This window comes from Exophiala mesophila, assembly GCF_000836275.1.
Source record: "Exophiala mesophila strain CBS 40295 unplaced genomic scaffold supercont1.2, whole genome shotgun sequence".
NCBI classification, from domain to species: domain Eukaryota; kingdom Fungi; phylum Ascomycota; class Eurotiomycetes; order Chaetothyriales; family Herpotrichiellaceae; genus Exophiala; species Exophiala mesophila.
Window position 1 is genome coordinate 4,654,339 of NW_015622505.1, and position 16,153 is coordinate 4,670,491.

General features: G+C 50.3%; 6 protein-coding genes across 6 annotated transcripts; 3 read left to right on the forward strand and 3 right to left on the reverse strand.

Annotated features, from left to right (window-relative positions):
- Positions 1–469: 469 nt before the first annotated feature.
- Positions 470–2,096, reverse strand: PV10_03426 (uncharacterized protein; the record flags this gene model as incomplete). The annotated part of the gene is made up of 3 exons (XM_016367876.1): positions 470–1,344; positions 1,400–1,780; positions 1,853–2,096. 3 exons carry the CDS (start codon positions 2,094–2,096, stop codon positions 470–472), a joined length of 1,500 nt encoding a protein of 499 aa, XP_016227394.1.
- Positions 2,097–3,285: 1,189 nt separating this feature from the next.
- Positions 3,286–6,636, forward strand: PV10_03427 (uncharacterized protein). The gene is made up of 7 exons (XM_016367877.1): positions 3,286–4,661; positions 4,722–4,739; positions 4,792–4,953; positions 5,006–5,313; positions 5,366–5,882; positions 5,947–6,053; positions 6,122–6,636. Exons 1-7 carry the CDS (start codon positions 4,340–4,342, stop codon positions 6,431–6,433), a joined length of 1,746 nt encoding a protein of 581 aa, XP_016227395.1. The 5' UTR covers positions 3,286–4,339; the 3' UTR covers positions 6,434–6,636.
- Positions 6,637–6,895: 259 nt separating this feature from the next.
- Positions 6,896–9,735, forward strand: PV10_03428 (uncharacterized protein). The gene has a single exon (XM_016367878.1). It carries the CDS (start codon positions 6,987–6,989, stop codon positions 8,646–8,648), a length of 1,662 nt encoding a protein of 553 aa, XP_016227396.1. The 5' UTR covers positions 6,896–6,986; the 3' UTR covers positions 8,649–9,735.
- Positions 8,687–9,644, reverse strand: PV10_03429 (uncharacterized protein; the record flags this gene model as incomplete). The annotated part of the gene is made up of 2 exons (XM_016367879.1): positions 8,687–9,476; positions 9,550–9,644. The coding sequence occupies 2 exons, from the start codon at positions 9,642–9,644 to the stop codon at positions 8,687–8,689; spliced, it is 885 nt and encodes a 294-aa protein (XP_016227397.1).
- A 482-nt stretch (positions 9,736–10,217) lies between the features above and the next one.
- On the forward strand, positions 10,218–12,442 carry PV10_03430 (uncharacterized protein). Its single transcript, XM_016367880.1, has 2 exons — positions 10,218–10,511; positions 10,604–12,442. The coding sequence occupies exons 1-2, from the start codon at positions 10,404–10,406 to the stop codon at positions 12,134–12,136; spliced, it is 1,641 nt and encodes a 546-aa protein (XP_016227398.1). The 5' UTR covers positions 10,218–10,403; the 3' UTR covers positions 12,137–12,442.
- PV10_03431 (uncharacterized protein) lies at positions 12,429–16,124 on the reverse strand. The gene is made up of 2 exons (XM_016367881.1): positions 15,758–16,124; positions 12,429–15,349 (listed from the first exon to the last, which is right to left on the reverse strand). Exons 1-2 carry the CDS (start codon positions 15,858–15,860, stop codon positions 12,735–12,737), a joined length of 2,718 nt encoding a protein of 905 aa, XP_016227399.1. The 5' UTR covers positions 15,861–16,124; the 3' UTR covers positions 12,429–12,734.
- Positions 16,125–16,153: the final 29 nt, after the last annotated feature.

Genomic DNA, 16,153 nt, shown 5'->3' on the forward strand with positions numbered 1-16,153 from the left:
TTGCATACTAAGACCTGAATGAGAGCTCCCGAGAGTGTCTATGAGGGTAGGTATCGCCTAAAGGCATGTAAAGAGGAGATTTACGATCATGTTGAAGCATCACATGTTGGCAGGCAACCTTGGCTCCTGATATCACGTGATCATGATCGAGCCTTGTTGGCAAGGCTGGAGTTCTCCTGACAACCATCTTTGGCTTGCCTCCAAAAGTCGTCACAACCGCAAACAAGGCGATCACGAAGTCATTCACATCCGTGAAATAAACGAGAAGGAGTCTTCTAATTCATCTTCAACCTTGTGCCCCAACAACGTCTCGTTTGACGCAAGGACTGACAAAGTCAACGTTGCTTTCGTGTTGATGAAGCTACGTAAGTGCCGACTCGCACTCCCTAGATATGGACAGGTTTGTCCTCTGGCGTTCGACTGATAACTTCCGTAAGTGTGCCCCAAGCCAAAAGCTGCGCTATCCTCCTCAGGGCGTATATTTGAAATCAGGATGTCTGTCTCCCAAGATCTCATATTGCTCATGCATTGTCTTATCCTCCAATCCTCTCAACAGCTGCTCGCGATTCTTGACCTTGAGTGTATTCTCGTGCTTGAAGTAATAAGTGAGGAAGGCAACTGTAAACCACAAGACGCAGGCGGAAGTAAGGTTGAGTATGCTTCCGAGCCTGAATGCGGGAGCACTGGAGCTTGGGTAAATCCAAGAAGACGCCAGTCCTCCAAGATTGGTGCCGATGAAGGTCATTGCAATCGCAGTAGCCCGCTTTGTGTATGGAGCCACGTTATTTGGGGGCCACACTAGGATTGATGGTGCCGCGCTGTAGGTGCCGAAGATCAACAGATTAATCGCCGCATATCTGACTCGACCACGGGTAGGAGAGGTGCCCAAGAACACTGCGAAGCCGACGATCGAGAAGAGCTGCATCACAAGGGCTGTATAGCCCCGAGCTTGATATTTGTCTGAGACAATTGCTACCACCACAGATCCCACGAATCCGAAAACGAATGGAGGAACCGTCAGCAATTGGATTTGAACAACGGTGGGGGTGTCTGTGAATGACCTCGCCAGGGTAGCCACAATGCTGGGCATGAAATAAGCGAGGCCGAAGAATAACATGCCTCCTGCCGTCTGGAGGAGGACAAGAGCCCAGATATGTAAGGAGGTGAAGGCAGAGAGGAAGTTCTGCAAATTGAACTTGGTCGACTCAACCTCATTGCTGATGACATCGGCCTTGAGTCTTTTCTCGCAGTATTTGGCATGATGTTCTTTGAAGGAGAGGACCTGACGTGGATTGTTGGGTATCAAGAATAATGCCACAATGCCGAAAACGACGGTGAAGAGCCCTAAATACCATAACCTTAGCTTGTGATATGGTGACATTAGAATGAAAAATCCAACCTTCCAGAAGAAATATCCAACGCCATCCTTCCATGCCACCTACTCCATGGAGATTCACAATAGCGGCCGCCAGAAGGCCTGAGAATGCTCCAGCAAGGGCGGAAAATCCGAAGAAGATGCAAACGCGAAGCTGAAGCTCATGACGTCGATAGAAAGAAGCGAGGTAGACCATGATACCAGGGATCAGACCACCTTCGCACAAGCCCAAGAAAAATCGACAGGCAACAAGCCCCCCAAAACTTTGGACTAAGCATTGGAGTGTGGTAACAAGGCCCCAAGATATGCACAAGCCTGGGATAAGTCGCCTTGCCCCGACTTTTGCAATTAGAAGGTTTGAGGGGATTTCAGCGCAAATGTATGGGACATAGGTCACGGTGACAGCTATCAAAGATACCTGCATTAGCTTCGCTTCTGAACACTGGACTCTAACTCGGAGAAGGGAAAATTACTCACCTACATGGAATGCCCAGTCTGACATTTGAAGATCTTTCTGAAGACCAGCCACTCTGGCATTTCCAATATTTGACCGATCGAGGAACGATAGGAGATACATCATGGCAATGATAGGCAAGACAAGCGCATCAAGCCTGCGCAGAACTTGCTTCTCCATTTTCGGGTCCGGTGTAAAAGCTGGTTCTTCTGCAGTCTTGACCTCGATCTCCGAGGGGATCTGCTTCAGCTCACTGACGGCTTCCATATTGTAGACGAGCTGAGGCACGAAAACGCAGTGCTAGATGAGGAGTCCGCAAGGGGCGATATGAGAAAGAAATGGCTCATCGAATTTGGGATATAGCGGTCCGTCATACTTATACTCGTGAGCGTTCCCTATTCTCACCCTAAACGTTCGCGTTTACAAGAATTCCGGATTCCACGCCAAGCTGGGTCCTTTTTGCGCCCCGGAAAACTCGTACTATACTCAACGATGTATCTGCAGCAAAACCCGGGGTGCGATGGTCAGGATCGGCAACGGGGAAGGGGTCCACCTGAACATGACAAGCCTTCCCCCTATATGATGACCATGCACCTACTATAGGTACTGTATACAATGACAGTTAAAGACATGCTGTTGATGTCGACCTTGGAAGGGCCTACGCATCATTGGCTTACGTCGTCGGGTAAGGGTGGCTGTTTCTACCGCAGCCACACATCCTCGATACGGCCGAAGCCGTCTATAGAAGATCTCCTGTGGTGAATGAGATCCCCAAAAATGCCAAACCCGTTGTCTTGTGAATCAAAAAACCTACGATCGAGGCTTTCCAAGAGAGGTTAGCCCCTGAGGAGGCCTTCTCCGAGCTTCAACATGCCGAATTTCATCGTTGCTTACGAGGTTGCGGGGTATGGCCGGAAAACCTTACTTCCGGAAGCGAACACAGACCCTATCTAGCGGTCAAAATGTGAGTCTGGAGCCTGCTGCACTTTTATAAGACAAATGGAATCGAGGTTGGAAGTTAGAAGGTTCGGAATTCAACATCTGCCCAGAAATTCATCCGACCAGAATTGTCAAGTGAACTTCACAGGCGCATACATAGACGATTATTCGGGCTGCCCATCAAGCTGAGGAGTGAGTGTGCAGATTCTTAAAGATGCTTCTTTGATTGACACTGAAGAGGATCTGTCGCAATCCAGATTCTTTCCTCATCGTTCAACTAGATCAACGAGAGACATGATTTCACCAAGTATCTGGTCTCGTCAGCAGGAATCGCGCCGTGAATCGTGAAGACGGTAGATCACTCGTGGCACTCCAACCCTCTACATTAGTTCTATCAGCAAGGGTGTCATATGACGGCACGTGACATCACGTGAGACTCGTCACATGACAGGATACAGACGACAGGTGCCCCTCCACCGTCATATCCCATTATTCCTCCTCTTCCTCTCTTTCTCTCCCTTCCTTCTAGCAAACAACCCAGAGATCAGTCACAGCACTTTCATAGCTATTGTAGCTAGCAATTCCTCAGTCATTGAGACTGTCCTTTCCCTTTCCTCTGTTCCTGCTGTTCTGTGTTCTCCAGAGTGTCAGTAGCATCCTGCTACATGACAAAGAGATGGCCCAGTCTTCCCCAGGACCAATGCCTCGCCATTCCGGATGCCCACCACGATCTGCTCATTGCACTTTCGGGGCGCTCTGACTGACTCCGTGAGATGGGCAACAGGGACTTTGTTAGGTCCAGCACCAGTGCTCAGACCACTAAATCTGTACAAGGTAGAATACCTCCACTTTCATCGAGGATGATGTGTCAGAGAAACTCCGGAGAAAAGAATTGACGGCGCATGTATCGGCACAAAACTTCCGTGGCACAGCGCCATGCAGAAATTGGGCTTGAAAAGTTTGCCCTGGACTCATCTTATCGCTGGTCGGCATTGTCAGTCTCTTCCGACGGTTTCCTTGGCAAATCACTAGTTCTCCCTCTCGAGCCTGATCGTGAGAGAAGAATGGTGAAGTGACAGTGTTAGCTCCCAGCCAAGCGAGGTTCTACAGCATTGAAAGGAGACACAATCACATTCCGGGATTCGGTGCTCGGGATTCGGTATTCAGAAAGATGGGTGTGCCGTCTTACCCCGGAGTTTTATACCCCACAGCCTCCCACATTCATGGATATGTATCTTGACCGGGGATGAAGAAGATATATGCGGGGTCGAAGAAGGTATTAACGTGATGAAAAGTGCGGCCGTCACTTCTTATGTTCAGAGAACTGAGTATGGAATCAGCGCTTTCATGCTGAGGCAGTCTCGCCGACCACCCACTGACGGGGGGTTTCCCCGGACGACCGGGGTCACCGAATGTTGTTGTTTGACCACGTCTTCCATGCTCGGCTTCAACTATTGAAAATATTTTTCTGGGCCGTGGGACTAGGAATGAGGGGCATGACGGGGCTAGGAATGAGGGGCATGGTGGAAGAAAATGGATAAAGAGCCGCATCTAAACCCTCAATTGACGAAATGTCGCTCAGGAAGGAGAACTGGCCACCTAGAGGTATTATGTTGAACATGGTACGACTCTCTTTGAGGACATTTCTGGTATCTCTGGCCATTGCGCTGGTCACCGGGCATACTACGCCCTCAAAGCGATCAAATGTCATCCTCGTCATTACTGATGACCAGGATCTCCACCTAAACTCTCTGGAATACATGCCTATCACCTTGAAACACTTTCGTCAGGGAGGAACCGAGTTCCGAAAGCACTATTGCACGATTGCAGTATGCTGCCCCTCGCGAGTTAGCCTCCTGACGGGCAAAATGGCACACAACACGAATGTGACTGGTAAGTTTTCCGCGGTAATAGCTTTGCGCTGGTTCAAAGGCTTGGCTAAGCACTCAATAGATGTGTCACCTCCGTATGGTAAGCTTGACATCCTTTTCTGGCGAACTGGCAACTCATCTGCTACCCTTAGGGGGATATCCAAAGTTTCTCGAGCAGGGCCTGAACGAGAACTATCTTCCTGTTTGGCTTCAGGAAGCTGGCTACAACACTTACTATACTGGTAAACTGATGAATGCGCACTCGCTTGTGACTTATAACGATCCCTACCCTGCTGGGTGGAACAGAACTGGATGTAGGTCTTTCAAATTTTATCCATCGACTTATACCCTTGCTTATTTAGGCAGTTCTGATCGATCCTGGGACATACAACTACTACAATGCATGCTGGCAGTCGGACCAAAACCCTCCAGTCTGGCGAGCAGGTGAGTATAATACGGACATTGTCTCTGATGCAGCGATGGAGTTTCTCGACGAGGCTTCAAAAAGTGATCGACCCTTCTTTCTTGGAGTCGCTCCAATTGCTCCTCACACTGAGGTAGAATTCCTGGACGATGGAAATGTGAAATTCATTCCTCCAATCCCCGCCAAAAGACACGAGGGTTTGTTTCTAGACGCCAAAATCCCGAGAGGACCTAGCTTCAACCCTGAAGAAGTAAGTTTTAGCCAAAGTCTCTCTCGTGTCTCTCGCTCATGATTCTTCATAGCCTCAAGGAGTCAATTGGATCCAACAGCTACCTCGGGCGAATGAAACCGAGGTCGAGGCCAACGATGACTTCTACCGAGCGAGACTTCAGTCTCTGCAAGCAGTTGACGAGCTCGTTGGTGCTCTGGTGGAGAAGGTTGAGCAACTTGGTCTCGATGATACCTATATAATCTATACCACGGATAATGGGTTTCATATGGGCCAGCATCGTTTACAACCAGGGAAGACATGTGCCTACGAAGAAGACGTTAATGTTCCATTCTTAGTTAGAGGTCCGGACGTCCCTAAGAACCATGTCGTCGATTTTGCAACGTCGCATACCGATATCGCAGCTACAATATTCGACCTGTTAAATATTCCACTACGGGATGACTTTGACGGTGTTCCTATACCGTTGACATTATCAGCGATGGAAAAGGCTGCACTATCACCTGCCCATGGCCATGTCACTATCGAATTCTGGGGCGTTGGTGTGGGCGAAGGGTTATTCTCTATCGGCGGTCCCGGGGGTAGTATCGGTGCGTTTGCCTTTCGAAAGCAAGGCCCCTTCCATTACCTTAGTCTACTGACACACTGACCTAGATTGGTGGGCAAACAACACCTATAAAGGCCTGAGGCTCGTCAGCCCACAGTATGATCTTCTTTACACTGTGTGGTGTAATAATGTGCACGAACTCTATGACATGAAGGTAAGTTGCGGCTTAGCTATGGCTGCTATCAAAACTCCAATACGCTGATCATCATGATTCGTTCCTAGGTCGACCCTTACCAGACAAAGAACATGTACTACGGCAGTGGCAAGATCTCCGGCTACTCAATAGAACAAGTGACCTCGCGACTCGACGCGCTATTGATGGTGACTAAGTCCTGTAAAGGTGAAGATTGCACGAATCCATGGCGGGTGCTGCATCCTTGCGGACGAGTGCATAATCTTGCACAGGCTCTTGCGCCGGAACTGGATTTATTTTATGCCTCGCAACCTAAGATCAGCTTCACCAAGTGCGAGCTAGGGTATATCATAGACTCTGAAGGCCCTATGGAAGTACTTCCCTTCCATATTGGTGATTAGAGGATTAGACTGCCAGCGCAATCTGGGTCAAGGCGAATTCAATTAAACGCCAGCATCGTATTTCCCGCCAGTGGCTGCATCTTTAACAAGACCAAGATTCCTCAAAAGTCCAGCAGGACACTTGTATACGTCCTCATGTTACTAGGCTTCTCTTTAATATATCTTCTAGATCAGCACCACAGGCTAATCACAATCGACGTTAACGTGAACTGCTTCGACGAATCAAACCCACTCAGACATGGAATTCTGGGGTCGATGAGCGCACACTCTTTGCTGGCCGCCTTAGAGGTTTCCATCGGTGCTGATTTGTTGGGCCGAGGGGTTCTCGGCCCCCAGAGTCGCCAAAACCGAGCAATTCGAGTAGAGGCCGACTGTTCTTACTAAGCGCATGAAAGATCTGAGTCTTCTGAGAGATTAATGACCCACCCAGACTTAACCACTACTTACACCATTTTGGTCAGACGACGATGTGCCTTCACAAGCCACTGGACCTCATCAACTTGCTTGGTTGAACGACCTTTGATCAGCCTCCGCAAAATCAACTACCTTTACGATGAGCGCGACAACAAACGAGGCCAAGGCCCTCCAAGCTTGTGTTGCGTGTCGAAAGCAAAAGCGAAAATGCAATAAGGCCCTGCCGCAATGTTATCTATGTGTCCGCATGGGACGAAGGTGCGACTACTCTGATATTACACCGAGTCCCAATGCCGACGACTTTGCGAATCTTCGCCAGCAGGTCACAAGTCTCGAGGCTCGCCTTCAAAGTCAAAATCGGAATGCAGGTCTCGGATGGAACGAGCCTATGCGACCCATCAACTGGAACTCTGCTTCCAGCGGCAGCGATTCCAGATGTGGACTCGACGCCACGATTTTCCCTTCCGTCTTCTTCCTCGACACCGAGTTCTTCAACGAGGCACAAATGTCGAATCCAAAGCCAACGTTTCCGGTTCCTCAGGATGTCGCAAACACGTTGGGAACATCCATCCTTGACATCCAGGATGTCGTTGATCGGTATTTTGCCAACATCCACGTCTGGCTTCCATTTGTGTCGAAAAAGCGAATGGAGTTCGCTTTGTGCAACCCTGGACTTGAGTTGACCGCTGATTTCGCACTTCTTCTACTGGCTATGAAGCTGATCATACAGGTACCTACTGGGGGACCTCGGGGCGCCATCTCTCCGCTGTACTTAATGACCAAGAAATACTACGCAGCTGTTGAGGCAGCCGGGATCATCTCGCTTCAGTCCTTACAAGCCAATCTCCTCATTGCAACTTACGAGATCGGGCACTCTATCTACCCGGCCGCATATGTCACGACCGGCCATTGCGCCCGGATCGGACATGCACTTGGCCTTCACAATCGTCGTGATGCGCCACAGCTCATCAAACGAAAGTCTGGGGCTTGGGCGGAAATAGAAGAAGCCAGACGAATCTGGTGGGTAGTCATGTTGTTGGATCGATACGTTAATCTGGGGAGCTATCAACATCCACTTGCCACAGGCGACCCGGCAATGAATGATTTGTTGCCGGCAGACGATGAGCTATGGGATGAGGGACAACCAACGACGAGCGAACCTCTCTATGTCTCGAGCGCCTCGAAAGTTGGAGCTAGTGCGTTTGCCCGCTGCTGTCAAGCCACCCATCTGATTGGGAGGTTGATCCGACTCTTGAACGACCGCCCTAGCGACGCGACGCTTCGTTTTCCCGAGGCTATTCAATTACATCGAACCATCCAAGCATTAACAAATCTTCTCCCCGATGACGTTCAACGTGCGCCACAGAGATTCGGCACAGCGCTGGCGCTGTGTCACGGTGCCTTGTTGCACCTCTACGATCCATTCTGCTGCACAGAGGAGAACCGTGGTGAGCATACGGTGGAAGAAATGGAAATGCAAACCATTTCCCTCAATGGGATGAAGGCTGTTGCGTCCGACGTGCTTCACTTCAGCCGGACTATGCGCGTCACCATGGAACAAGATCCCGCTGCCATCAGTCCCCTCATGGCTGATTGTTTGTACACCGCCGCAGCGACGTTTGCGTGGATGGTGTATGAGACCGGAACGAGGGATGATGCTGAAGCGTACCATTTTCTTAGGAAGCTGCTCGAGATTATGAGTGCTCGATGGTCAGTCGCAACACAATACCTGGCTATATTAGACAAGGCTCGTGTGCTCTTATACCCACAGGCGGCTCTGTTGTTGGAGATCAATGGATGAACAAGTGCAGCTTAGCCAAGCCAGCGCTGAGCTCCATCTCATTTCATCTGAATGTCTCTTTCGAGCTGATCGTGTGATGGACTGTTCTCGCTCTTGCTGTTGAGCCATCGACCAGGATGCCAGTATATGAGAAGGTAGACTGCAACCACAATTGGAAGAAACTCCAAGCATCCAAAGAAGACTTCATGTGTCGACAGGTACTCCAACAAGCCTTCAGCGGTCTCGGCCAACCGAAAGCAGGTACGAAGGTATACGGCGAGTGCAGCTATGAAGATGGCGGCGGAAAATCGCTTGAGTGCTTTGTCCATGACTCGTCTGGCCCTGATGACGAAAATAGTGAGGCAGATGAGGAAAAGGGCAAATGCGAAGACCTGGAACGCCAGACCCGCCAGCAGGATGTTGTTGGGAGTTGTTGGGTCTTTCTGGTCCGAGTAGGCTCTACCAACGAGGGCGGCTCCCGTGATTTGGACCACGGTTGCAACGACGTCGCAAACAATGAAGATCCAGAGGATGAGTCTCGGCGAAAGAGGTGCGTACGTTCGGCCAACGACATTGATCATGACGGAAATGATGGTGTAAATTGCCGCGGAGAAGAAGACAGGAGCCACGACAATGCAGAAGTACTGGGCCACAAAGTATGATACGGCATATGGGTTTTTCTGCGACGCCAGCAATCGAAACACATACCCAATCACCTCCATGACCAGGCCAATGATAGTGGTGCTGAAATACCAGGTTCGATGTCGAACAAGGAGGAAGATGTGGGCTCCTAGTGCGATGATGAACAAGACTACTCCCAGGATCCCAAGTGCGAGAGATGGAACATATCTAACGGTTGGGTTAGTGTCTTGAAACCAGACCCATGGCAACGCGCCGTCCGTCGTGCTTGGATCCAACTCACCCGTAGATGATTATACATGCCGAGTCATCAGTGTTGGGTCTTGGGAAATTGGGGTCGACATATCCATAAGTGATGCGACTACAGTCGTCGGCCATTGTGGCAAGCAGGGGCACGAGTGTTCGAGGGTCGTGGCAATCAAAGCAGCGTAGGTAGAGTCGGATAATATATACAAGACTTGTAGGTGGAAATGAATTCCCAAAGCTTGGAAAGTCTTGAGAAGCTTTCACACATTGGCATTTTGCACTACGTGATTCATTTCATTGATGATACTATAATACTACGATTATAAGCCAAAAGTCATGACGTGCGCCGAGAGATTCCCCTGTTCAAAGGCTATGATCAATTAGGTAATAGGCAATATTTTGGGTGACAAATAATTATTGGATATAGAGTAAAATGGTCTCCGGGGGTTGTGGAGGAGAGAACAGCATAGTATGTGCATGATTGGCATATCAATTGAAACTCTTGGAGTTGATGGACTGTAGATCGATATGCTGAGTGATGATGTCGTTCCTTTGATTGGTTTATGATTGGTTTAGCCTTGCCCAGCCTCGCTCAGCCTTGTCTGATATCAATTTCTTCTGCCGAACATCTACCGAGTCGCAAGGCCACCTATCAGGTTGATTTTGATGGAACAGATATAACCCTTTTTAAATTGTCGATTGATTCTTGATGAACCCCAATTCCTAATGATGTCGAGTGTGGTACAAGTACATTTCGAAGGCCGCCCTGTCTAGAGAAAAGAGAACACATTGCTGTCCCTTTGTTACTGAAATGACATAGCGGCACCTAGGTTGCTCTACCCCTTCATCCATCCACCCATCCACCCATCGTCAATCTCGTGTGCAACAACCATGGCGGCAGACCCGGCAGCGGCCTACAAGGCGCGCAAGGAAGCCTTTGTATCGAACTTGACGGGCAGCTCGCTGACAGACATTAGCTTGGTGACTTCGGTGGCCACGGTAAGTGTGTCTTGAAATATTTTCATTCAATTTTTGAAGGCCATCAATATGTTGAACATCGTTCACTGACCTGTGCCTTGTTTTGTCAACAGCTAGCGATTCTTCTTTGGTCAGCATTGCAAAAGAGACAGGCTCTCTTTACACCGTACACGACGATTGCGGGTCTGGCCGATTTCCTACTCAATGTCGGTGCCGTTTTATTCTCCTTTACCGTCTACTCGTCGGCGCCCCTGGCCTTGGCCCTGTCTCTACTGTGTCCGGCAATCTTGATGCTACTCTTGAGCTCTCAGCCTAATACGGCGTCATCCAAATCAAAGAACGACAAGAAATCGACGGCAGTGGCAGCAACAGCAACTGGCAAGGATGATTCATCGTCTCCATCTTCATCTTCCATCTCTACTCAGATGCCTGTTCGGCCGTTTCTCACTCACTACCGAGGGTCGATGATGATCAGCACGTGTCTGGCAATCCTGGCGGTGGATTTCCCTGTGTTTCCACGACGATTTGCCAAAGTCGAGACGTGGGGCACGTCGCTAATGGATCTGGGCGTGGGATCATTTGTGTTTTCGGCCGGGGTGGTGTCTGCACGTGCAGTGGTCAAGGCAAGGAGGCGTACGACGACCACGACGATAGGAACTGTCGAGAAACTCACACCAGGACCTGGATTTATCATTCGCCTCATTCACGCAGCTCGACACTCAATCCCATTATTGATCCTGGGATTCATACGGCTCTGGAGCGTCAAGGGGCTCGACTATGCGGAACACGTGACCGAGTATGGTGTTCACTGGAATTTCTTCTTCACTTTGGCCCTATTGCCACCGTTTGTTGAGTTGGTCGATCCTATGGCCCGCAGATTATCGCAAAACTACAGCTACGACATACTTGCCGTGGCCTTGGCCTTGGCCTATGAAATTGCCCTCAACAACACCGACTTGCTACGCTATATCCTGATCTCACCGAGGGGCCCGGACTTGCTCTCCAAGAACCGCGAGGGTGTCTTCTCTTTGATCGGGTATCTGGCCATATTCCTCGCTGGTCGTGGAACGGGCGTCTCGATTGTGCAATACCAGAGAACCTCTTCGTCCTCATCTTCAAGCCATCAATCCAAGACACGAGACCCAGTGAGTGCAACCGCGGCCGAACGACGGATTGTGCTCAAGACGCTGGCGATCCGGTCCGCCATATACATATTGCTGTTCATCGTGTCAACGCACGTGGTACTGTTCAACCTCAATGTGTCACGACGGCTAGCCAACTTGTCCTATGTGCTGTGGGTGGCATCGTTCAACGCGACCCAACTATTGCTGTGTGGCGCGATTGAGAGTCTGGGTCCGGCCTTCTCGTATGAGTTCGAGTCGGAAACCGCACCTTCGGACTCGACTCTCGGTGCGTCTTCGCACGCCTCGGCAGCGAATGCCACCAGCCGCATTCTTCGCGCTTTCAACTCCAACGGCCTTGCGATCTTTCTCGTCGCCAATCTCCTCACAGGCCTTGTCAACCTCACCTGTAACACGCTCGACATGTCCGTGTTGTCAGCAATGGCTGTTTTAAGTCTTTATGCCGCTGCCGTCGCCGCTGTCGCCTTCGGCCTAGATGCTTCCGGTGTCAAGATTCGTCTCTGAGGATCAGACCTCTCGAGTCCTTGGTCAATTTTCATCGTCATAGTGCTTGAGCCCTCCGACTGACAACGTCGTGCTACTGTAGCTTTGCTGCTGCTGTGGTCGATTCGCTGTGCATATCAGTCTCATGTCACGGCAAAGACCAAGCCTAGAGGCAATGGACTTGTAATTAGCTGCGATTATGGGTTCTCTATCCATCCACTATATCTGCGTTTATAGGACTTGAAACTCGAAGCGAAGCATCAAACATGAAAGTAATCACAGTGGCATTTCAATATGTCAATCTTATTCAATATATCGTTATGCATACCCTATATCCTCATCCAGAATATTGGCCCCCAAACTTCAACAATGATACCGGTTCATAATCTCTCGTTATAAACAAACAAGTTGATCCCAACAGGTATGTAAGGTAACAAAGATGGCGAAAACAAAGGCTATGTAGTAAGATCCGGTATGCAACAATCAAGATGGGCGGTCGTCATGTGCTTGTTAACCAGATTGGTAATGAAACGATGAGGCCATAGAAATTCTAGATCCATAGATGCATTAGGTATGCAGTCTCGTCCGCTTCTGCCCACATTATGTCGATGTCCCTGAATCAGTACGAAACTTTCTTGATTCGATGCCTCAGATCCTCAGGCAGTTCTTCTTCTTTTACAATGCCCATCTGGACACAGTCGCCCCAGAAGAACATGGCCCGATCTTGAGCGTAGGCGAGATAATCGAACTCTTCTTCCTCCTCTTCCTCCTCTTCCTCCGCCTCTCCTGCTGGCGACTTTTGTCCTTGAGATTCGTCGTCGCCTTCATCCAAAGCTTGACGTGAATGCTCGGCCCCGTCTTGGTTCTGCGGAGTATTTAACGAAGTGTCATTCGTGTGAGACTCTGCTGGTACGTCGGATGACTGTGATTTTGCCGTGTCGTCAGCCTCCTCCTTGTCATCTTTATCTGTGTCTTCGGCCTGCTTGCGATCCGCCGAAAGAGATGACCTCCCAGCATGACCCAGTTCCTTGACTGTTTCTAGCACACCACCGAGGATACGCTTGGTAGGTTTAGCCTCCTCCTTATCGTCCAACTCAGGCACTTTGGCCTGGACAATTCCCCACGCCACCCAATGTGCTGAGTTGGACAAGCGCCACAGTCTCGTCTCGTCGAGTAATTTCTGGATCTCCTCTTCCTGCCTCTTCTCGCGCTCGGACTCATCCCTCTCGTAATCCACTGCGGCGGCAGGGAGATTGAAGGTGCTGGCGCTGCTGCCCGTACTAGTGCTACCTGGAGCCCGCGCATCGAGCATGAAATCTGTAATGTTTGTCTTTTCTCGAGCTTCCATCTTGGGAGTGGCGCTAGCACTGCCAGCGAATTGCGGCCGATGCATGACATAGCTTCGGAGGAATCGATACTGCTCCTTCTCATCTGGATAACCGCGGGTGTCACACACCCAGCTCTTTTCTGGGTGGTGATAGTTGTAGCACCACTCGGTGAAATGGTTGGCGAACTCGTGGCCCCGAGTGTTCTGGCCGGCATATTCAAAATCGATGACTATAAGTTGCTTGTGGTGGTTTGATGGCTGGAGCAATGGGGATGTCCCGCTAGGGTTAAGACGCATGAGGTTGCCATATTGAGTGTCGTTATGGGCAAATATCAAGCTCGAATTTAGCTTCTTGGTGCCGCCGTACTGGCCAACAATCCTTCTGCGATACTCGTCGTAGGCTTTGCGGAAGATAGGCCATTCGACACCGCAGATGAAACCTCTTCGGGTGTAGCGGGGATTGGGTTTGGGCGAAGTATCATCCGATGCTTGCTCCTGCTGGGCTGCAAGGACTTGCTGATCCAAAAACGTGATGATCTTTTCAACGCGGTCGACCCATTTATCCCAGCTGGCAAAGACGGCCGGGCCGCTGTCGATTTCGGAATCGAGCAAATCGATACCATCATGGAGTTCTCTCATACGCTTGGCGATCTGTTTGGAAGTCTCGGGAACTCGAAGATCTTCGGCAGTCAGGGTGGTGGCATGCAAGAATTCTTCAAAGCGACCATTGTCAAAAGTTCCGAGAAGGCGTGGACCAATGTTCTTTCGACATAAGCGGCGAAGAATGGCAAGTTCAGAGTCACGATCGATTAAATGCTCGACCTGGGGGCCATAAATTCGAAGAAGAAGGATGATGGGTTTTCGTTTGGAGGGGAAGGGTGTTGATTGCGAAGATGCCTCTATCGATGTTGAACCGGGGATGGCAGACGAGGCAGGTGTTTGTGTGCCCGTGTTGGTTCCAGTGCCCGGTGCTGTAGCATAGTCGGCCATATTTTTGGGCGGACGTACAACATAGACGGCGTTCGTTAAAGCCCCACTTAGTCTTGCAACATCGATATCGGCGGCGCGATCGATGGGAATGCGTCGCCAGCCTTTGAGCCTCAATGTATGAGTCAGACGTACAATATCTTCCTTGAACTTAACCCAGTGTTTGTAGTCCTTCCGCTTGGCCTGGTCGCTGGTGTCAGCATCGGGAGAACCGCCGCAGAAGGCAGTAGTTTTGGTGTTGTCGAGGGTGGCCTCGACATTGGGAACCATGACCTCATCGCCAAAGAACTCAGTGTCAGACGACTGGGGGGCGATGGAGCCTTTGCGTTTACTGAACACCTTTGCTATGCTGCCTTTTCTGCTGAACAAAGAAGACGAGGACTTGTGAGTCAGCTTGGGAAGAGATCCAGTGAGGGCGGTATATCCGGAGAGAATCGAGTCCAACTTGTCCAGAGACAGATCGACATCGCTGTCAGCGGTGGATGCTCGTTGTTGAGGATGCACGGATGAAAGAGTCGAAGTGCTCTCGGTGCCTGAGTCGGTAATACTAGGGGCTCTGTTACGATGAGGGTAGACATGTTTGTGACGGTGATGATGGAGTGATTGACGTTTGGATTTCTCTTCCTGGAGCCAGTCAACAACCTGAGAGAGAAGAGCTCGCAGGTCTGGAGCTTTGCTTTCGGCAGGGGTCTCGCATGGTTCTGGGTTCTCAAGACTCAAGGCAGAGATTTGGCTGGCGAGAGCGGTGGAGGAATTGGTCTGAGAGAGGGCGGGTCGGCCAGTCATCTTCTTCCCCGTTATAGAGGCGCGGTGAAGTTTGGGAGCATGGCAAGCGACCAAGGTGGGAGAGACTTGTTGGTCGTCGTCATCGCTATGATTGACTGGCTCAATATGTTCGGGCTCATCGAAAATGGTGACACCTGGAGATGATATGGGAGAAATTAGCCATGGGCCCGTTGGAAAATGTGGTGGAGTGCGTCACGCGATTCTGGGGCGACCGATATCCTAGTGTATAGATAAGGTGGGATACAGGGGATTGCAATGTCCATGATGAAGTTGGAGGTGGTGTGGTGTGATGATCGTTGTCGGCATAGAGTGATCCATTTACACAGGGCTCACGCACGCTTTTGTGAGCCGCTATTTGAGATAGTGGGCTCCATAGTTTCAGTTGGTGCATTGATGGAAGTATCGAGACAAGTACAAGAGAGCAGACGATGTAGTGGGATCCAGATTGAGGCTTGGATGGGTCATAGCCGACTTTAGAGAGTCTTGGGGTGGTCGGACAAGCAGCATGGACGTCGTCTTGGGGGGTTTGGAGACTTTCATACCTTTTTGAGGGAGTGGACGAGGAGAAGCAGGAGCGGGATTGGGATCCATGGCAGGCATGGGTCGCTCAGCCTTGGAAGTGGAAGGTTGGCTCGATGATGCCATTGTCAGAGACGGGGAAGGTGGATGGGCGTGGATGGTTGGTGGTTGAGGGGGATTGGTGCAATGGTCGAGGGGGTAGTTTCTTGGCTGAGCAGGCAAGGGACAACAACTGTTGGTGGCTCAAGCCCGATGGCCTTGATGCTTTGGAAAGCTTGGTGGAAAGATAGTCAGAGGCAGCGAGTAAGTTAGTTTGAATACGCGGCCATGAGCATGAGCATGATATTATAGCAAGAAGAAGAATGATCAACAACAAGCACAGGACATCTGTCTCCCAACATGTTAGAAAGTGGGAAGAG

Excerpts from the sequence above, each read along its gene's own strand:
- PV10_03427 (XM_016367877.1), top strand. The coding sequence starts at position 4,340 with ATGTCGCTCAGGAAGGAGAACTGGCCACCTAGAGGTATTATGTTGAAC. Across the intron at positions 5,314-5,365 it reads CTAGCTTCAACCCTGAAGAA|CCTCAAGGAGTCAATTGGAT; the intron begins GTAAGTTTTAGC and ends GATTCTTCATAG. Across the intron at positions 6,054-6,121 it reads ACGAACTCTATGACATGAAG|GTCGACCCTTACCAGACAAA; the intron begins GTAAGTTGCGGC and ends ATTCGTTCCTAG.
- PV10_03428 (XM_016367878.1), top strand. The coding sequence starts at position 6,987 with ATGAGCGCGACAACAAACGAGGCCAAGGCCCTCCAAGCTTGTGTTGCG.
- PV10_03430 (XM_016367880.1), top strand. The coding sequence starts at position 10,404 with ATGGCGGCAGACCCGGCAGCGGCCTACAAGGCGCGCAAGGAAGCCTTT. Across the intron at positions 10,512-10,603 it reads TGGTGACTTCGGTGGCCACG|CTAGCGATTCTTCTTTGGTC; the intron begins GTAAGTGTGTCT and ends TTTTGTCAACAG.
- PV10_03431 (XM_016367881.1), bottom strand. The coding sequence starts at position 15,860 with ATGGCATCATCGAGCCAACCTTCCACTTCCAAGGCTGAGCGACCCATG. Across the intron at positions 15,350-15,757 it reads TCGTCCACTCCCTCAAAAAG|GTGTCACCATTTTCGATGAG; the intron begins GTATGAAAGTCT and ends TATCATCTCCAG.